Consider the following 23801-nt stretch of genomic DNA (forward strand, 5'->3'; position numbering starts at 1 on the left):
CCGCCTCTCTGAGAGCTGCTCGGCTCTGATTGGTCAGACACCAAACGCTCATTATCATATCATGAATCTCAGCTCTCGACACACAGTGATACGAACAGTAACGATGGCGTGAGTTTTACCGTATCAATCTCATCAAAGTGGATTTGCTTTGTTCTTCTCGACATGAACAACACGAACCAAACTCTTCCAGTCTCAGATAAACTAGTGTTTGAGGGCGGGGCTTAGAGACGCTGCTCAGCCAATCGGCTGGCATTATGCAAATGAGTTTCAAACCTACATAGATTCAGCAGGAAGTGAGACTGAATTACTGATGACTCGTTTCAGTTCAGAATCACTTATTTCTTTCTAAACTCCATTTATCTGATCTTTCAAACGTTTACATTCACAAACAGCTTTATCACTCGTTTCGCCAATTCAAAATCAAGGATGCAATGCAGAAATGGCGTGTGGAAACATCTCCTGTGCCAGGATCTGACAGTGTGTGTGTGTGTGTGTGCTGACCTGTGCTTTGGCCAGTCTGTTCTCCAGCGCTTCTCTCTCTCTCTCGGTTTGCAGCAGTCGCTGGTTCAGCTCCACCACGTCACCCTTCAGAGACGCCAGCGCAGCCAGATGAAGCTGCACACACACATCACAACACACATTACAAAACACACCACGTAAAACCACACCAACAACCTGCACAGGTGGATTTAATGCGCATGTTTAGATTGTTTCTCTGGTCTAACAGATTCTAGACTGTGGTTGATCCTTATTAGTGTGTGGAACAAAAGAACAGCAATCCCCTTTTTTGACCGAAATATTTTACGGAATGGTCCGAAACTTGGTGAAGGTTTTGGCTCTTGCTGTGTGAACACACACAATAATCATGGCCATGACTGGAACAGGTTTAATGGTCCTGATAACAATAGCCACACTTGAGCTCCTCGCGGTCAGAAATGGAATTGGAAATGAATGAGACGAGTTTCCTCTAGTGGAAGCGTTTGGTACTGCAGCCGAACAACATCTCACTGAGAGACCAGCTTTGGAGATATCAGCCTCACATTTGAACACAACTTGTGGCTTTGATTTTCTCACAGTTTTAGAGTAAAACGTGTTTTTGAAAATATATATTTCATATAAAAATTGAAAATAGTATTTTTGTGCATTTTTAATAACATACATGAATGTAAACTTTTTTTAAGTTATTTTTTAAAAAATCTTTTTTCAATAATCTGCCGAGTGTCGTGTTTGAAAAGAGATCAAACTTCAGTCTGTCGCTCTAAAGCGTTCAAGATTTACCACAGTTTAAGCTGTACATTTAATTTTCAGGTTTATGCTTAAAAATTGAATAAGTGGATTACAAATACAGCGTAAATATAATTTAGTACCATAAAATCCCCCTAAAATATAGTACATTAATTTCATTAAAATAAAATAAAAAATTCGGACTGACACGCAAAGGGCACCAGAGGGTTTAACAGAAATCTATTGTAAAATTATAAATGTCTTTAATATCTCTTTAGATCAATTTCATGCATCCTTGCTGAATAAAAGTATTCATTTTTCAAAATAAAAAAATCTTACTAACCCTTTAAACAATTATTAATGTAGAATAAAACAGCTGTTCTGGACTGATGATATGACTGAGATCTTCATCTCCTGCGAGTGAACATCATCATCATCATCATCACCATTTAAACAGATCTGAGAGAAAAGGATCATTCATTTCTTTATGTGTAAGAGGTTTTTGCAGTGGAATCGCCGCGGGCCGTAAAACTAAACATCATGAAATAGCTAAACCTCTATTTGATCTGTGATGTCTACTCACATCTATTTCACATCTCAGTGGAGAGAAATAAATAAAATCACACGGTTCTTTCTTTCAGCTGAACAAAAGTGAAGCTCAGGCAGAAGCAAAGCGCAGATCCTGAGAGAACCAGCCAAACACACACACACACACACACACACACACACACGCACACACACACACACACACACACACACACACACAAAACACGCTTTCACACACCATCAGAATCTGGCATGAGAACACTGCATTCAGTGTGTGTGTGTGTGTGTGTGTGTGTGTGTGTGTGTGTGTGTGTGTGTGTGTGTGTGTGTGTGTAAAATAGTGAAAGTGTTCAGTTCAGGGTAAAACGGTTTATTTAGCACTATATATTTTCCCACACATATAAAATTATGAATATCCTAATAATAAAGTCACTGCCAAAAATAACTAAGCAAGACTGTTCAACCAGTAAGCTAATTATTCATTTCAAATAGGAGTATTAAATGCATGTCGACTGAAACCTTTTATAACGTTAAAAAAAAAAGCAAACAAAAAAAGAAACTGAGGATTAGGTTTAATGAATATTAATACCTTGGACAATTAAATTGCCAATGAGATCCAAAAATATAGTACTATATAGACAGAACCAAAAGTTGGGTTGGTAAGATTTTTTTATATTTTTGAAAGAAGTGTCGGTAACACTTTATTTTACAGTGTCATTGTTACATTTGTTACATGTACTTACCATAGTAAATTAATAACAGTAAATTATGCATAATTACATGCAACTAACCCTCTACCAAACCCTAATCCTACCCTAACCCTATAGTAAGTACATGTAGTTACTTAATAGTACTTAAATATATAATTACACTGTAACAATGACACCTTAAATTAAAGTGTAACCGAAGTGTCTTACACCGCGTTTTAAACACACGATGCGATACGATTCCGGCAAGCCGGCAACAAATGATTTGTTTGTCCACACCAGATGAAAAGCAACCAAATCAATCAAAAATCACAGCCAATCAGAAGAGCGTGTGGGCGGAGCCTCTCTGCAAATACACAAGTACCAAATCAAATGAATAAATACATCTTTTTAACATTATTAGAAATACATACTGAAACTATAGTGGCTGGAACAATCTGTCATAGACATATACACTTTGTCTGAGGTGAATTATCCACTGTCACTTTCTGTACAGATATAAATGATATTCAGACTCACATTAGATGCTTTCAACATTAAATAAAGCAGATAATCAGTGCCAGAGATGATCACTGTGTTTGTATGTGGTTGTTCCAGCCACGATTGACATCGCAGAAACAGTTTCTCAAATTAGAATCATAGAGTTTCACAGCAAAAAGATTTTTTAAAAATATATTATTAAATGTAAAACATCTGTTTTCTATGTGAATATATAGTAAAGTGTAATTTATTCCTGTGAATTTTCAGCATCATTACTCCAGTCTTCAGTGTCACATGATCCTTCAGAAATCACTCTAATATGATGATCTGATGCTCAAGACACATTTATGATTATGTTGATAACAGTTGTGCTGCTTCAGATTTTTGTGGAAACGTGATGCATTTTATTTTTCAGGATTCTTTGATGAATAGAAAGTTCAAAAGAACCGCATTTACTTGAAACAGAAAACCTTTGTAACATTATAAATGCCTTTCCTATAAATCTGGTTCCTGTCTATAATCCTGAATCTCTGTCCAACTCTTGTTTAAAGAAACACCTGGGAAATTCCCTCTGTGCGGACCGTGACACTGTCGGAAAACTGTGAAAGCAAACGGAGAGCTTCAGCACACACCGATATAAAAACAGGGTTGTCTAATAAAACTGAACCGTGTTAAAGAACAACAGAGAGCCTGACCGTATAAAAACATTCATGGACTCATTGAACTCTCTGTAAAAATAGAGTTCAGTCACGCTTTAATAGGAGAATCAGGGAAAATGTTTGGAAAAAGCCCCATTTGAGAATGGATCAGTATTGTATAGGTCAAAATACATATTTCTAGAACAAATATTCATTATTGAAGATGAAGATGTGCCACAACGAAAGACAAAACCATTTGGTGCCAAACAAACCAAATTTATGAATTAGAACTTCGATTATTTCTCTAAAATTGTGTAAAAAAAATTTTTGTATTAAAATCTGATTATCAATATTTAATATAATGTATTACAATTTTATTGTGTTTATATGTCATGCACAATCAAGACCAGAAATTAGTACCAGAAAGTACCAAATTTACTAAATTAAATTAACTAATAATTTTAAGTCTAATTCAATACTGAAAAGATATTTTCCAAAAAATACAAAAAATATATATATTATTAGATTTTCAAATGCTACATAAATACTAGGGATGCACAATATATCAGCCACCATATCGGTATCGGCCGTTATCGGTTCATTTTTAATGTTTTTGTTATCGGCCCGATAAGAAAATTTGTCTGATATATTAAAGCTGATAAATAATGTATTATTTCCTTCAGATGCGCACTGTTCAACATGATGATTATGAATTGTTTGAAATATGATTGAAATCACTTCAAAAAAGGAAAGTACAGTTCAGTGCAACATGTGCAGCGCAAGCCTGTCATATCGGCTACATAATATTATCATGAGAATGTTATAATCGTGTGTTTGAGACGTGGATTTTACTGGTGAGACTTTTGTTTTTACAATCAGGCTCTCAAAAATTATATAAAAATTTGGATTTAGATTTATCAGCCGATATATCGGTTATCGGCTTTCAAAATATAAAGAATTATCGGTTATCGGTATCGGCCATAATTTTCATATCGGTGCATCCCTACATAAATAGTAAATTTACTACATTAAATAAGTAATTTATATATATATATATATATATATATATATATATATATATATATATATATATATATATATATATATATATATATAAAAAATTCTGATTCAATATATCTGCATTTACAAGTACAATATTATATTTTCAAATACTACACAAATACTAGGTTAACTAAATGAAATTAACTAAGAATTTAAAATACATACAAGAAGAACATTATCCTGTACTCTTCAATTATCTAAGCACTGCCACTACGTGTTAAATCTGTAAAAGACACCATTAAGATATTGCAAAAAATCATTCATTAAAAACCTTTAAAAGCAGGTAATCTTCAAGTTATCAGGAAAACCAACATCAGCTCGTTTAAACGTTTAGAGAAGGTTCATCAAATCAAGAGTAAAAGGACACGAGGAACGAGCCTGAGACGAATCCTCGGGTGTTTTTCCCAGCTCTCGATCCACAGAACATCACGCTTCATCTCTCTAATCGAGTTAGTGCCGGCCGTGGGCCAGAGAGCAAACGCATCACAAGAGGGCCATTCAATATCAGGCTAATTGAACACATTACGGCCCGCGTGTGTTTAGAAGCCGAGAAACTTCACAGGACTTTCCCTCAAGTTCTCAATCACGTCCAAGCACTTTTTAAAGAGACAATATTTTTTTAAAGGGGTGGTATAATGCCCTTTTCACAAGATGTAAAATAAGTCTCTGATGTCCCCAGAGTGTGTGTGTGAAGTTTTAGCTCAAAATACCCCACAGATATTTTTATATAGCATGTTAAAATTGTCACTTTTTGAGGGTGAGCAAAAACACGCCGTTTGTGTGTGTGTCCCTTTAAATGCAAATGAGCTGCTGCTCCCAGCACAGGGGGCGGAGCTTCAGGAGCTCGTGTCCTTTTACCTCACACACACACACACACTGAACATTTCACAAACTTTTAGCCTTTTATGTTCAAACCGGAGTCAGACAATGATGGAGAGACTCGAGAAGAAGTGACAACATGTAGAAGCAACAGGACATTTCTGAATGGTTACTTGATGGATTTATGAAGCTGATGTGGAGTTATCTTCTTGTCATTGATTAGCATATTCTGTCATGATAATCTATAAATCGTGTTCAGGGGGGCGGGGTTTATGTAAATGTTAGGGTTGGTGATGTCACTAACTCGTGAAGAAGCTTGTGTAGTTCATAAGTCAGAATGACACTGAAACTCCTCTTCACTTGTTTTACTCTGCAACTCCGGAAAGATGCTATTTTTTGAGGCAGATTCAAATGCCTATAATAAATCTAATTATTTTCCTATGTAGATCTTACATTCATATATGTACATTTTCAAATTGTAAACCAATTTTTTTGCTATTCTTACACGAGATGAAACATTACTTGACTACAATTTCATCTTCTCTTAAACCTTCTCTTAACCCACCTTCTCTTTACCTACAGTGTGTGTGTGTGTGTGTGTGTGTGTGTGTGTGTGACTGTGTGTCACATCTGTCATTTAAAGATCCACTCAGCCTGGTGTTTGCAATCTACTAATGACGAGATGCTTGTGCGCGGTCAGATCTGATGTGTGTGTGTGTGTGTGTGTGTGTGTGTGAGAGTGTGTAAGTGTGTGCGTGTGTGTGTGTGTGTGTGTGTGTGTGAAAGAGTGTGTAAGTGTGTGTGCGTGCGTGTGTGTGTGAGAGTGTGTGTGTATGTGTGTAATCTGCTAATGACGAGACGCTCGTGTGCGGTCAGATCTGATGTATGTGAGAGTGTGTGTGTGTGTGTGTGTGTGTGTGTGTGAGTGTGTGTGTGTGTGTGTGTGTGTGTGTGTAATCTGCTAATGACGAGACGCTCGTGCGCGGTCAGATCTGACCGTAAGTCAGTGTCATTTCTCTAGGGGTCGTGATGAGGTTAAAAGCATCGAGTGCAGCGTCTCCTCTTTAATGGATATCACTGGAGTCATGTGACACACACACACACACACACTGCATCTTTATTACTGAGCCTTCAGGGGATCAACCAGACACATTCAGCCTAAATCAATGTTTTTACTTACAGAACACGCTCGATTGTATGGAAGCTTGTTTCCGCCACAGAATAAAACATTTCAGATAATTGCGATTTTTTATCTCACAATTGCGAGTCAGAATTACCGAGATATAAAGTCAGAATTGCGAGATATAAAGTCAGAATTGCGAGATATAAAGTCAGAATTGCGAGATATAAAGTCAGAATTGCGAGATATAAAGTCAGAATTGCGAGATATAAAGTCAGAATTATGAGATATAAAGTCAGAATTGAGATATAAAGTCAGAATTGCGAGATATAAATTCAGAATTGCGAGATATAAAGTCAGAATTATGAGATATAAAGTCAGAATTGCGTGATATAAAGTCAGAATTGCGAGATATAAAGTCAGAATTGTGAGATATAATGTCAGAATTATGAGATATAAAGTCAGAATTGCGAGATATAAAGTCAGAATTGCGAGATATAAAGTCAGAATTATGAGATATAAAGTCAGAATTGCGAGATATAAAGTCAGAATTGCGAGATATAAAGTCAGAATTGCGAGATATAAAGTCAGAATTGCGTGATATAAAGTCAGAATTGCGAGATATAAAGTCAGAATTGCGAGATATAAAGTCAGAATTGCGAGATATAAATTCAGAATTGCGAGATATAAAGTCAGAATTATGAGATATAAAGTCAGAATTGCGAGATATAAAGTCAGAATTGCGAGATATAAATTCAGAATTGCGAGATATAAAGTCAGAATTATGAGATATAAAGTCAGAATTGCGTGATATAAAGTCAGAATTGCGAGATATAAAGTCAGAATTGTGAGATATAATGTCAGAATTATGAGATATAAAGTCAGAATTGCGAGATATAAAGTCAGAATTGTGAGATACAATGTCAGAATAGCGAGATAAAAAGTCAGAATTGCTAGATATAAAGTCAGAATTGCGAGATATAAAGTCAGAATTATGAGATATAAAGTCAGAATTGCGAGATATAAAGTCAGAATTGCGAGATATAAAGTCAGAATTGCGAGATATAAAGTCAGAATTGTGTGATATAAAGTCAGAATTGCGAGATATAAAGTCAGAATTGCGAGATATAAAGTCAGAATTGCGAGATATAAAGTCAGAATTGCGAGATATAAAGTCAGAATTGTGAGATATAAAGTCAGAATTATGAGATATAAAGTCAGAATTGCGTGATATAATGTCAGAATTGCGAGATATAAAGTCAGAATTATGAGATATAAAGTCAGAATTGCGTGATATAAAGTCAGAATTGCGTGATATAAAGTCAGAATTGCGAGATATAAAGTCAGAATTGTGAGATATAATGTCAGAATTGCGAGATATAAAGTCAGAATTATGAGATATAAAGTCAGAATTGCGAGATATAAAGTCAGAATTGCGAGATATAAAGTCAGAATTGTGAGATATAAAGTCAGAATTGTGAGATATAAAGTCAGAATTATGAGATATAAAGTCAGAATTGCGAGATATAAAGTCAGAATTGCGAGATATAAAGTCAGAATTGCGAGATAAAGTCATTGCGAGATATAAAGTCAGAATTGTGAGATATAAAGTCAGAATTATGAGATATAAAGTCAGAATTGCGAGATATAAAGTCAGAATTGCGAGATAGTCATTGTGAGATATAAAGTCAGAATTGTGAGATATAAAGTCAGAATTATGAGATATAAAGTCAGAATTACGAGATATAAAGTCAGAATTGCGAGATATAAAGTCAGAATTATGAGATATAAAGTCAGAATTGCGAGATATAAAGTCAGAATTGTGAGATATAAAGTCAGAATTGCGAGATATAAAGTCAGAATTGCGAGATAGTCATTGTGAGATATAAAGTCAGAATTGTGAGATATAAAGTCAGAATTGTGAGATATAAAGTCAGAATTGCGAGATATAAAGTCAGAATTGCGAGATATAAAGTCAGAATTATGAGATATAAAGTCAGAATTGCGAGATATAAAGTCAGAATTGCGAGATATAAAGTCAGAATTGCGAGATATAAAGTCAGAATTATGAGATATAATTCTGGAATTATGAGATATAAAGTCAGAATTGTGAGATATAAAGTCAGAATTGCGAGATATAAAGTCAGAATTGGGAGATATAAAGTCAGAATTGCGAGATATAAATTCAGAATTGCGAGATATAAAGTCAGAATTATGAGATATAAAGTCAGAATTGCGTGATATAAAGTCAGAATTGCGAGATATAAAGTCAGAATTGTGAGATATAATGTCAGAATTGCGAGATATAAAGTCAGAATTGCGAGATATAAAGTCAGAATTGCGAGATATAAAGTCAGAATTACGAGATATAAAGTCAGAATTGCGAGATATAAAGTCAGAATTGCGAGATATAAAGTCAGAATTGCGAGATATAAAGTCAGAATTGTGAGATATAAAGTCAGAATTGTGAGATATAAAGTCAGAATTGCGAGATATAAAGTCAGAATTGCGAGATATAAAGTCAGAATTGTGAGATATAAAGTCAGAATTGCGAGATATAAAGTCAGAATTGCGAGATATAAAGTCAGAATTGCGAGATATAAAGTCAGAATTGTGAGATATAATGTCAGAATTGCGAGATAAAGTCATTGTGAGATATAAAGTCAGAATTGTGAGATATAAAGTCAGAATTGTGAGATATAAAGTCAGAATTATGAGATATAAAGTCAGAATTGCGAGATATAAAGTCAGAATTGTGAGATATAAAGTCAGAATTGCGAGATAGTCATTGCGAGATATAAAGTCAGAATTGTGAGATATAAAGTCAGAATTATGAGATATAAAGTCAGAATTGCGAGATATAAAGTCAGAATTGCGAGATAGTCATTGTGAGATATAAAGTCAGAATTGTGAGATATAAAGTCAGAATTATGAGATATAAAGTCAGAATTGCGAGATATAAAGTCAGAATTGCGAGATATAAAGTCAGAATTATGAGATATAAAGTCAGAATTGCGAGATATAAAGTCAGAATTGTGAGATATAAAGTCAGAATTGCGAGATATAAAGTCAGAATTGCGAGATATAAAGTCAGAATTGCGAGATATAAAGTCAGAATTGCGAGATAAAGTCATTGCGAGATATAAAGTCAGAATTGTGAGATATAAAGTCAGAATTGTGAGATATAAAGTCAGAATTGCGAGATATAAAATCAGAATTGCGAGATATAAAGTCAGAATTGCGAGATAGTCATTGTGAGATATAAAGTCAGAATTGTGAGATATAGTCAGAATTATGAGATATAAAGTCAGAATTGCGAGATATAAAGTCAGAATTATGAGATATAAAGTCAGAATTATGAGATATAAAGTCAGAATTGCGAGATATAAAGTCAGAATTGTGAGATATAAAGTCAGAATTGTGAGATATAAAGTCAGAATTGTGAGATATAAAGTCAGAATTGCGAGATATAGTCAGAATTGCGAGATAAAGTCATTGCGAGATATAAAGTCAGAATTGTGAGATATAAAGTCAGAATTGTGAGATATAAAGTCAGAATTGCGAGATAAAGTCATTGTGAGATATAAAGTCAGAATTGTGAGATATAAAGTCAGAATTGTGAGATATAAAGTCAGAATTGCGAGATAAAGTCATTGTGAGATATAAAGTCAGAATTGCGAGATAAAGTCATTGCGAGATATAAAGTCAGAATTGTGAGATATAAAGTCAGAATTGTGAGATATAAAGTCAGAATTGCGAGATAAAGTCATTGTGAGATATAAAGTCAGAATTGCGAGTAAAGTCATTGCGAGATATAAAGTCAGAATTGCGAGATATAAAGTCAGAATTGTGAGATATAAAGTCAGAATTGTGAGATATAAAGTCAGAATTGCGAGATATAAAGTCAGAATTGCAAGAAATAAACTCGAAATTCTGACTTTTTTCTCACAATTGCATGTTTATATCTCACAATTCTGACTTTATATCATGCAATTCTAGTCAATTCAAGTCAGAATTGCGAGACAAAAAGGTCACAATTACCTTTTGTATTTTTCATTCTGTGGCGGAAACAAGCTTCCATACTATTGAGGTACTTAAAGCCGCTGAATTATATGTTAGAGTGAGCAAAAGAGCAAAGAAAACCGCAAAGAAGACAGCATTAAACACGTGTTTTGTCCTGAACTGTGTATTGCAATCAACGCAAAACCAGTACAGAAGCACAACCACACACACACCAGTCCTCAGTGCTGACTCGCGTTTACTGGTTTCTAATTCATTAGGTTCGGTTTCATTTCATTAAGTCTGAAGCGGATCATTAATGCCTGTGAAAGCAGGTCTGAGACTCAATATCTCACTCAGCGCTTTACAAACACTGAGAGCCATTACATCATCACGCCGACACACACAAAACAGCAACAATCCACACACACAAAACTGCAACAATGCAGTTTTTAATAATGCCGTTTCATTTCCACCATCACTTCAGTAAACTTCATTTAACGTAGATAAATGCAGGACATCTTTTGGTTAATATGCACATGTTCTTCATTGAATTGATCCTCTCATTCCACACACACACACACAATGGTAGTGTAGATGATATATATAGATAGTGATCACCAATAAACACTGTAACACACACACACACACACACACACACACACACACACACACACAGACACACACACTCCGGCATATGAGTCTCATTCTGCCAATATAAGATATTACGTAAGACATTAAACTTGGGAATGACTAACAAGCGGTTATATAACAAAAACAGGCACTTTGAAATGTCTGTCAGGAAACAGTCAGAAGTCGAGCAGCTGCTGCCGGATCATGAACACACACACACACACACACGAACACACACACACCTAATTTACCCTGCTCCCTGACAACATGTCAGAGATGCCTGGGAATCATTTCTGCCACCCACCTACTCAAACACACTCACTCACACACTCACTCACACACACTCACACACTCACACACACACTCACACACACACTCAGACACACACACACACACACACACCTCTCCTGAACGCTCACCTCTGATTGTGTCTCTGATATGACGTGTCTCTCGTGAGGTCTGATCAACATCTGCAGAGAGTCTCGGTTCGCATGTTAAAGGCAGAAATGAAGAGTGTGTGTGTGTGTGTGTGAGAGTGTGTGAGTTTTATAGTGAACTACAGACGCTTCCTTTAGATGTTTACGCTGGGCTTTCCTTCCTGTCAGGATAGGGAGGGATCGTCTCTGCGTGTGTTTGTGAGAGTGTGTGTGAATGTCTGTGTGTGTGTGTGTATGTGTGTGTGTGTGTTTGAGAGTGTGTGTATGAGAGTGAGTGTGTGCGTGTGTTTGTGTGTGAGAGTGTGTGTGTATGTATGTGTATGTGTGAGAGAGTGTGCATGTGAAAGAGTGTGTGTGTGTGTGTGTGTGTGTGTGTGTGTGTGTGAGAGAGTGTGCATGTGAAAGAGTGTGCATGTGAAAGAGTGTGTGTGTGTGTGTGTGTGTGTGTGTGTGTGTGTGTGTGTGTGTGTGTGTGTGAGAGAGTGAGAGTGTGTGAGAGTTTATGTGTGTGTGTGTGTGTGTGTCTGTGTATGAGAGAGAGGATGCATTAAATTAATCAAAAGTGACAGTAAAGACATTTATAATGTTACAAAAGATTCTATTTCAAATAAATGCTGTTCTTTTGAACTTTCTATTCATCAAAGAATTCCACAAAAATATGAACTGTTTAAAGTGTAAATATCTGTTTTCAACACTGATAATAATCATAAATGTTTCTTGAGCATCAGATCATCATATTAGAGTGATTTCTGAAGGATCATGTGACACTGAAGACTGGAGTAATGATGCTGAACATTCAGCTTTGATCACAGGAATAAATTACACTTTACTATATATTCACATAGAAAACAGATGATTTACATTATAATAATATTTCACTATTTCTACTGTATTTTCAACAAATAAATGCAGCCTTGGTGAGCAGAACTTATTTTAAAAAATGAAAAATCGTACAGGTTTCAACTTCAGTTACTCGTCCAAGTCAATGTTATTATAAGTTCACAATCTCAAATTTAAAAAAAAACATGAGCTGATATTTCAGTCTATAACTATTAAAGACAGTAAAAGCATTTTCAAGGCCTTTTCAAATCAAGGGCGAGTTTTCCTGACAAATTAAAGTTGAAAGAACACGTATGGCATCATGACAGAGATGCCGTATAAAGTATGTGATTCACTTTCGTTCAGACATGCAAACTTTCCCACAAGGCATTGCAGAAATGTGAATTGTTTAGAGACAAAACTGCAGGTAATTGAGTTTATTGGCCTGTGTGTCGCATGTGGAGCTTCTGGTGTTCCTGCAGCTAAACATCTCTCAGATCTCAGAGACTCATGCTGAGCCGGAGGTCAAAGGTCGTGACCCGAGGTCCACACACTGGACATCACAGAGAAAACAATCTGGGTGCAACAGTGCACACTTCCTCGAGAGACGCATTCGCTTGTTTGTTTATGGACTCAAACGCACATGTTGGTTGATGACCAATGGTGGAAAGTTGGGGATATATTTAATATTTTTTAAAACCACAGATGCAGACACTTATAGATGCACGATATTTATGTACGACATTTGCATAGTGATTGGTGGTTATTGCATGGATAAAAGATGGAAATCCTCTATATTTTCAACTGGAATTTCCTATGATGAAAAAGTATCATAGTTCATGGACTGTGACTCTATTTTAAATAATAAACTTTATTGCATTATTTTCCTGTTATCTCTGTAAAGTACTGTAAAAAGCGCTGTATTAATAAAGCTGACTTGACTTGTAATTGATGTACTGTAGCATTTGTTACAATAAGGATGTAATTACAGGTAAGATCATTGATGGCTCCTCGTTACTAAACTTGAGCCACTGTTGACTTTTTTTATGCATCTATACAATTTGTTATGAAAAATAGCAGCCTACACATTAACAAACTATACCATGCCAGAGTTATAATATAAATCTACAGCGAGAAAACTATTCCCTTAAAGGGGTGGTTGATTATGATTTGACTTGTCTAACTTTAGTTAGTGTGTAATGTTGCTGTTTGATCATAATCAACATCTGCAAAGTTACAACGCTCAACGTTCAGAGCAAAGGGAGATATTTGCTTTTACAGAAATCACTTTTTAAGGACTACAACAAACGGCTGGTAGAGACTACACCACATTCCTCCCGGGTTAGTGACATCACCAACCCTAGAATTTACATAAACCCCGCCCCCCTGAACACGATTTATAGATTATCATGACAGAATATGCTAAGCAATGACTAGAAGATAACTCCACATCAGCTTCATAAATCCATCAACTAACCATTCAGAAATGTCCTGTTGCTTCTACATGTTGTCTCTTCTTCTCGAGTCTCTCCATCTTTGTCTGACTCCGGTTTGAACATAAAAGGCTAAAAGTGTTTGAAATGTTCAGTGCGTGTGTGTGTGAGGTAAAAGGACACAAGATGTTGAAGCTCCGCCCCCTGTGCCGGGAGCAGCAGCTCATTTGCATTTAAAGGGACACACACAAAAACGGCGTGTTTTTGCTCACCCTCAAAAAGTGACAATTTTAACATGCGATATAAAAATATCTGTGGGGTATTTAGAGCTAAAACTTCACACACACACAGAGACTTATTTTACATCTTGTGAAAAGGGCATTATACCTCCCCTTTAACAGATTAACTCAAAATTTACCACAATAAACATGATAAATTGTAGTAAGTGGTTGGAAAACACTGTGTCATGATCCTATTGCTTTAGCGAAGCAGCCTGTCAATGTCACTCCATGATCTTACGTTGTGTTTGCTTGTTCGAGATCTCCTGCTCGAAATAAAGATACATCATCCTCTGCTATGATTTACTCGTGTTTCGCAAAGTTACAAACCACAACATGGTGCGAAAAGCATCATGTGTGTACACTGTTTACACATGCTTTTTCATACAAATACTTGGTATAGTTTGGTCTCTAACTGAAACACATATGCTAGTTGTATTCTGCTATACAGTAGAGACCTTTTCAACTATATTTTCATGCCTCTCTGTTATGTATGATGATTTTACAGATCACATTTTCATGTAAAGCAGTTACTTTTTCACACTACGAAAATAGAGCAAATTTAAAAGCACTTGTTAAAGTCCCCCTCTAGTAAATAATTGTATCCCTTAAAACTCATCAAAATGTCATATTTAAATGTTTTTCTTTTTCCAAGAAAAAAAATTCTTCATGCCTTAAAATATCTTGAATTGTAACTCGACACCCTCGCCTCATTTAGTATGCGCGGTTCTATGAATATGCAAATGAGCCCCGCCTCCACTCACTCACTCAGCTCAGAGATCCACTGGTTGACGATCACACGTTGATCTGATTGGTTACAAGGTAGTTTGTGACGTCAGAAACACCAGCGATTTCAAAGCGTGTTTTTGAGACTGTCTTTGGTTCACTGCAGTTTTAAGGAGGAAATACTCAGCAATGCTGTCGACTTATGAACTTACACATGGATTTTCACCACAAGTGACAGTCATATTCCCAATATTCACTGTAAAACCAAGCTATTTTGTGTTGGTTAAGCAAGTGGTTGTTGAGTAACATAATTAAATCCCCACTTAGGATTTAAGATTCATCGATTAATTGATAAAAGCTCAGAATGTGCGATGTATATAATTAATAAATAGCCTGATTCTATATGTTAAATATTGTACTTGCTAGTCACCTCCTCCCTTTCCCATCGCAAACTATTCAAACTATTCGTTTCCCATTGGGAATGTCGTCAGGATGTAAACGCTCTGAAATTCCCATCAGGAAAAGGATCTCCACCCCGCTGGAGAGCAGATCGGCTCAAGGTCAAACACCGAGGAGGAAAACGCCTCACACACACACCAACAACAACAGCACAGAGGATCATTTCCATATCACAGCACAAACATTTACACACTCAGATCCTTCAAAACCAGTTCTAACGCAGTTTCTCTGTTCATTAGCAAGAGCATCTGCATCTCGGAGAGCTCTGAATCCAATTAGCCTTGCTTTGTACAAACAATACGAGAGCGAGATCCAAAGATTCAAGTCATTTCAACCCAAATTTATCTGTGACTTCAAAGGCCTGTTACGTAGATCTACCTCTAAAGCATGGTTTTAATCAGACAGGAATGGCAAAGCTTTTTCCCGTTAATGAGAAACACAAAGTCTGTGTTCATAAATAAAGCTCATTAACAGCTGGACACTTGGTCTTTCAACACATCAAACGTACATAAAACTAAAGCATCCCAGACACACTGTATAACAGCAGCGCTCTTCAAAATGTTACGAGGCACAAATCGCCCCATAACATCCACATTCTGCCAAACGCACAGCCAAATATAAGAGTAACATACAAATCAGGTGCTGGAGGATCACATGACTGAGCAATGATCTTACACATGCCTGCCTACCAACTATCCTCACGCTGAAATAACACCAACGCCAATGATCTCGGACTTCACAAACTGCAGTGAGCTTCATAAAAACTGATCAAACCAAATCACTTTGACACGTCATTTGATGAAGGTGAAAATGCTTAAAGGAGAACTCCGGTCAATTTTAACATTGAGCTCATTTTTTTGTACATTTGGAGTGCTGTCAGTACAGAGAACAACGACAAAAATCGGTGTTGCCTACACCGTGTTATTCTATTTTTAAAATTTGCACCCTGTTGACTTCAATAGGGCAAGTAGTAAGCCTGCTTTTTAGCCTCTTAACATCCTTTAAGTGTCATTACAAGTGCACAGAAAATGTGAGTGATTCCTTCCGAGTGAACTTGGGTGGATTTGACTGCAGTAGATGTTAGAGATATTAATAAAAACGAAGTTAATTCAGCCAGCGCTCATACCTTTGTTTACATCCTGTTTTCGGTGGAACGCCATAGTAATCGATTGTCGAGTTCACGCGCGTGATCATTGGTAACTAAACCTATGCGCGTGAACTCGACAATCGATTACTATGGCGTTCCACCGAAAACAGGATGTAAACAAAGGTATGAGCGCTGGCTGAATTAACTTCGTTTTTATTAATATCTCTAACATCTACTGCAGTCAAATCCACCCGTGTTCACTCGGAAAGAATCACTCACATTTTCTGTGCACTTGTAATGACACTTAAAGGATGTTAAGAGGCTAAAAAGCAGGCTTACTACTTGCCCTATTGAAGTCAACAGGGTGCAAATTTTAAAAATAGAATAACTCGGTGTAGGCAACACCGATTTTTGTCGTTGTTCTCTGTATTGACAGCACTCCAAATGTACAAAACAATGAGCTCAATGTTAAAATTGACCGGAGTTCTCCTTTAAAACAGTGCAGCTTCATACAGAGAATACACAGTTAACACTAAGTACACAATTACAATTTACATCAGAGTGTGCACAATTGTCATATAATAAAAAATTACATCTTTTGGTATACTTTGATATTTCAAAACAAAGAACTGATACTTTTTAAATGTGTGGTGAAAATCCAGCCTTTAATGTTGTTTATGTGTCTATGTGGTGTTTTTAATCTGCTTTAAGTCAAAGCATGTGTAAGTTCATAAGTCGACAGCATTGCTGAGTATTTCCTCCTTAAAACTGCAGTGAACCAAAGACAGTCTCAAAAACACGCTTTGAAATCGCTGGTGTTTCTGACGTCACAAACTACCTTGTAACCAATCAGATCAACGTGTGATCGTCAACCAGTGGATCTCTGAGCTGAGTGAGTGAGTGGAGGCGGGGCTCATTTGCATATTCATAGAACCGTGCATACTAAATGAGGCGAGGGTGTCGAGTTACATTCAAGATATTTTACGTCATGAAGAAAAAAAATTTTCAAGGTAAAAATGCTTAAATATGTCATTTTGGTGATCAAAGATGAGTTTTAAGGGATACAATTATTGACAGCATAAGTATGAAACTAAAATGGCCAGTAGGTGGCAGCTTAATGAGTGAGTCTACACTGATTTGTTCAAACAGCTGATTCATTCTTTCTAAATTAGTCACTGAATCATAAACCGACAATACTGTGTCAAAAATGTAACTAACAACTTTAAAGTAATGGATGAGAACAAAATCTGAAATAAATTCAGCTGAATAATGACACTATTGTCTTTTTAGAGCTGCTTCACAGCCAAAATTGTATTTGTTTACTTAATTATGAACGTTTGTCATTGTGAAACTGTTTTGATACAATCACATTGTATAAATCTAGGGATGCACCGATATGAAAATTTTATCCGATACCGATAATTCTTTATATTTGAAAGCCGATAACCGATATATCGGCCGATAAATCTAAATCCAAATTTTTATATCATTTTTAATAGCCTGATTACAAAAACCAAAGTCTCACCATTAAAATCCACGTCCCAAACACACAATTATGATGTTCTCATGTTAACTCACACACTCACACACTCACTCACTCACACACTCACTGACACACACACTCACTCACTCACACAAACACACACACACATAATATTATGTAGCCGATATGACAGACTTGTGCTGCACATAACAGTAATTTCCTTTTTTGAAGTGATTTGCAATCATATTTCAAGCCAAAACCATCATGTTGAACAGTGCGCATCTGAAGGGAATAATACAGTATTTATCGGCTTTAATATATGGGCCAAATTTTCTTATTGGGCCGATAACATTAAAAATGAGCATATATCGGCTGATACCGATATGGTGGCCGATATTTCATGCATCCTAGTATAAAACGCTATTCAAATAAAGTTGACTGAACTTGATTATATCATATGATATAAATATAAAAAACAAAACTCATACAGGGGCAATTCCGATATTATCCTAGACAAAACGTATCGCAAAAAAAAAACAAAAAAAAAACACGTTATAAAATTGAGTTTAGTAAGTTATTTTATTTGCATGAAAAACTTCTCCCTTTAAATCTTATTTGCATCTCATTTGCATATCACACTAGGTTTGACTTCAAAAGTGTCCTAAGTATTACATTACGTCTAAGCTGAACTATTACACTGTTGTGCATCTTCACACAGCTGTGTTTGGTCATTTTGAAGGAAACGGGTGAGTGACTGATTCAGTGACACATTCATAAAGACAGTTGCTGCGTCGCCCTTTTTGTGAAGAAAGACGACATACTTGTGAGTGTGTAGCAGAATATTAGACAAACTACTTTAAATACTATTTAGGACGTATAGCATGTGAACTGGAGTCACTTGACTCCAAAATGAATCAGTTGCTTAGATGAATCGGTTGAATGAATGACTCATGTTGACTCACTCGTTTTAATTTCATATTTAAAGTATCATTTAAAAAAAAATATATAATTTATATTTTGAAATATCAACGTAGCAAGACAAAATATAGTTTAATCATCATTATTAACAAAATCCTAGAAAATGTCAAGATATCATTTTTGGAGATCTTTCTCCAAGTAGGAAAAAATAAATAAATATATATATATAATTTCCCCATGAAAACTGAGAGCGCGAAATAAAGTGTGTGTTTGTGCTCAGAGGTGTTTATGAGCCGAGGCTGCGGAGTAAACGCTCTGTTTATTCTGCCTGAAGAGGTGAAGGAGCTCGAGGAGCTCACACCTTCGTTTTCCAGCTTAATGATCTGTGAAAGGTGAATTATCTCTGTACACACTCGCTCAGAGGCCTCAGCGTCACACACACACACACACACACACACACACACACACACACACACACACACACGCACACAGTCACACTCCCACACACTCCCTCTCTCTCACATACATACACACACACTCACAGTCACATTCACTGTCACACACACTCTCTCACACACAAACACACACACACTATAATAACACTCTCTCACACACAAACGCGCACACAAACACACACACACTCCCTCTCACACACAAATGTGCATACAAACACACACACTCACAGTCACACACACTCTCTCTCTAACACTCACACACACACACTATAATAACACACTCTCTCACACACAAACACGCACACAAACACACACACACTCACACACACTCTCTCACACACACACAGTATAATAACACACTGTCACACACAAACGTGCACACACACTCACAGTCACACACACACACACTCTCTCTCTCACTCACTCTCACACACACACACACACACACACACACACAGTATAACACCACACTCTCACACACAAATGCGCACACAAACGCACACACACACACTCACACTCTCTCACACTCACACTCTCTCACACTCTCTCACACTCACTCTCTCACACTCTCACACTCACACACACTCTATGATAACACTGTATACGACACAACAGCTGAAGGTGTGTAATTGTGTACGGCTGTGGTGGTGCATTTTAAATGAGGGTTACTTTAAAGATTTATGAAAATATTTCACCATGCAAACTACGGTCTAACCACTGATGAAAACGTCAAAACTTCCATAAAAATCTATTTAAACTCGTCCATCTGTGCGCCGAAACATCTGAGCAGCTGCACAGTCATGCCTTTACAACACCAACAATCATGAGGGCTTCACTTCATACATCAGTCTTCCTCATCACTCATCATTTAAACATCAGCGGCGACTCAAACATCTGAGCAATGTTCCAGAAACGCCGACAGTGAACGTCCACCAGCATCTCTGTGCAAACCATGATCTGAGTTAGGGCTGGGCGATATGGACCAAAAGTCATATCCCGATATATTTAGGCTGAATATCGATATACGATATATATCCCGATATTTTTTCCGCAAAGTGAGAGCAAATGTTCAGTCAAAGTCAAAGCCAAATATGACATGTCACAAGTAGTTTTATTGAAACTGGCTATTTCAGTGAACAGTTGCAAAATCAAATGAATAAATTATAAACAGATTTCTTCACCTTAGGGCTGCACGATTATGACAAGTACTGTCCCCCTTTACTTAACATAAATTGTAAGAATATGACTAGTAAAGACTAGTCTACTAATAAATAAACAGTAGGCCAATGCTAAAGCTATTAAATAGCAGTCCCAAACTAGTTTTTGTTAATACAATGTGGTATGAGCCACTACAGTCATTTAAAAATCTAAAAAATAACACAAAGAAAAATAAAGTGGCATTTTGGGGTTAAGAACGACAGTTACCATGGTGAATACACAATATTAACAATAACTGTTAATGAAACATGGAAACTGCTCCTGGTGAATAGAATGAAAATCATACCTGCATTACTTTTATTTCGTGTAATTTACAACGTAACGGCGTTGCATGCTCGTAGTTTCTTTTGCACTTTATATAGCCTACAGTGAAGCGATACACAGCGCGCGCTGCCGCATTTGCGCGTGCAATTGAAGAGTGTGCGGTGCGCTCCGAGCACAGTATAACGGCTGACAGGACAAGAAAGTCCGTGTTTCTGAGGTGAAAAACTTTATTTCAGCATACACTTATGTCACTGCCTGGTAGTTCCTATTGTGCTGGGTTTTCTGAAGTAGTCATGATTCGCCTCTCATAACATAACATGCTCTAAACACGCACGCAGAGTGGAAGGAGGGGCGGACTATTTGAAAATTTGAACTATATCGATATATGCGATATGGTCTAATTCCATATCGCATTTCAAAATATATCGATATATTTTTTATATCGATATATCGCCCAGCCTTAATCTGAGTGTTATATGACACATATTAAAAATGACACTAAAATGACACTCACACACACATCTTTCTCTCTGTCTCTCTCTCTCTCTCTCTCTCACACTCACTCACTCACTCACTCACTCACTCACTCACTCTCTCTTTCTCGCTCACACACACACACACACTCACAGACACTCACTCACTCACTCTCACACTCACTCACTCTCACACACACTCACTGACACACACACACACACACACTCACTCACTCACTCACTCTCACAGACACTCACTCACACACACACACACACACACACACACACACACACACACACACTCACTGACACACACACACTCACTGACTCACTCACTGACTCACTCACTGACTCACTCACTGACTCACTCACTGACTCACTCACTGACTCACTCACTCACTCACTCTTACTCACTCACTGACTCACTCACTCACTGACACACACACACACACAAACACTGACTCACTCACTCACTCACAGCGGTCAGTCGATACTCTCAGATATCATCATGCCTGATTCAGTAGAGTATTAGACAGAATGATAAAGACAGAAGAGTGAACCAGACTTTGACTCTGCATGAATTATTGGGTTTCAGAATTAGACAGTGGCAGGAAGTTTCAAATGCATAAACCCTCCTTGATTGATTTCACACATCAATTCATTAAGGTTATTAACTAATGAGCTGCTGTGCAATAATAAAGCGCTGTGTATTGAGCGGAAACCCCGCGGGTTTCATAAAGCACGCTGTAAATGTGCAGAGAATAAAAGCTGGTGTCATATAATCCACACTGGCTCATTGTTGAAGGGCCTGTAAATCGCAGTGTTTTCCTCTCGAGTGAGTCCGTCATAAATCACAGTCTCGGCTGTCACACACAACACAAGCTCTCTCACACACACTCTCTCTCTCACACACTCTCTCTCTCCTCCCTTCACATCGATCAGAGCGAGAGCTTTACAAACCCGCTAAATCTGAGGACATTAGTGACCCGAACCCGCGACACAGAGGAGAAGAGCCGCTTCTGTTCCGACTGATCCGGAGATGCTTTACATCTACTGACATCAGTCCAAGCTAATCTCACCTATAATTAATAATAATAATAACAATAATAATAATAATAAAGCATTTATTTAAAATTATTTATATTAATAAAAAAATATTATTATAATTAATTAGAATTAATTTTAATATTATATTCAAATTAATTATATACTCTACAGCGAGACCTGAACACACACTACAGAGAGACCTGAACACACACTACAGAGAGACCTGAACACACACTACAGAGAGACCTGAACACACACTACAGAGAGAGACCTGAACACACACTACAGCGAGATGTGAACACACACTACAGCGAGACCTGAACACACACTACAGCGAGACCAGAACACACACTACAGAGAGAGACCTGAACACACACTACAGTGAGACCTGAACACACTACAGTGAGACCTGAACACACACTACAGTGAGACCTGAACACACACTATAGCGAGACCTGAACACACACTACAGAGAGACCTGAACACACACTACAGAGAGACCTGAACACACACTACAGAGAGACCTGAACACACACTACAGCGAGAGACCTGAACACACACTACAGCGAGACCTGAACACACACTACAGCGAGAGACCTGAACACACACTACAGCGAGACCTGAACACACACTACAGCGAGACCTGAACACACACTACAGCGAGAGACCTGAACACACACTACAGCGAGACCTGAACACACACTACAGAGAGACCTGAACACACACTACAGCGAGACCTGAACACACACACACTACAGCGAGAGACCTGAACACACACTACAGAGAGACACTACAGCGAGACCTGAACACACACTACAGCGAGACCTGAACACACACTACAGCGAGACCTGAACACACACTATAGCGAGACCTAAACACACACTACAGCGAGACGTGAACACACACTACAGCGAGACCTGAACACACACTACAGAGAGACCTGAACACACACTACAGCGAGACCTGAACACACACTACAGAGAGACCTGAACACACACTACAGAGAGACCTGAACACACACTGCAGTGAGACCTGAACACACACTACAGCGAGACCTGAACACACACTACAGAGAGACCTGAACACACACTACAGCGAGACCTGAACACACACTACAGCGAGACCTGAACACACACTGCAGCGAGACCTGAACACACACTGCATTGAGACCTGAACACACACTACAGAGAGACCTGAACACACACTACAGCGAGACCTGAACACACACTGCAGCGAGACCTGAACACACACTACAGAGAGACCTGAACACACACTACAGCGAGACCTGAACACACACTGCATTGAGACCTGAACACACACTACAGCGAGACCTGAACACACACTACAGTGAGACCTGAACACACACTACAGAGAGACCTGAACACACACTACAGCGAGACCTGAACACACACTACAGCGAGACCTGAACACACACTACAGTGAGACCTGAACACACACTACAGCGAGACCTGAACA

At 37.5% G+C, this 23801-nt stretch overlaps 1 protein-coding gene across 3 annotated transcripts in view; it reads right to left on the minus strand.

Moving 5' to 3' along the window:
• The window catches only part of mcc (MCC regulator of WNT signaling pathway), a gene marked incomplete at its 5' end in the record, with an annotated part of 102094 nt that overhangs the window by 43584 nt on the left and 34709 nt on the right, over positions 1-23801 (minus strand). For 2 of the 3 annotated variants that reach the window (XM_079871536.1, XM_079871538.1), the window contains one exon: positions 502-615. In XM_079871536.1, the coding sequence (XP_079727662.1) occupies positions 502-615 (114 nt within the window). Of the gene's footprint in view, positions 1-501; positions 616-11647; positions 11750-23801 lie in introns of those variants that run through there. The other variant, XM_079871537.1, reaches the window with a different exon arrangement.

The sequence above is a fragment of the Squalius cephalus genome, assembly GCF_949319135.1.
Source record: "Squalius cephalus genome assembly, chromosome: 5".
NCBI lineage: Eukaryota > Metazoa > Chordata > Actinopteri > Cypriniformes > Leuciscidae > Squalius > Squalius cephalus.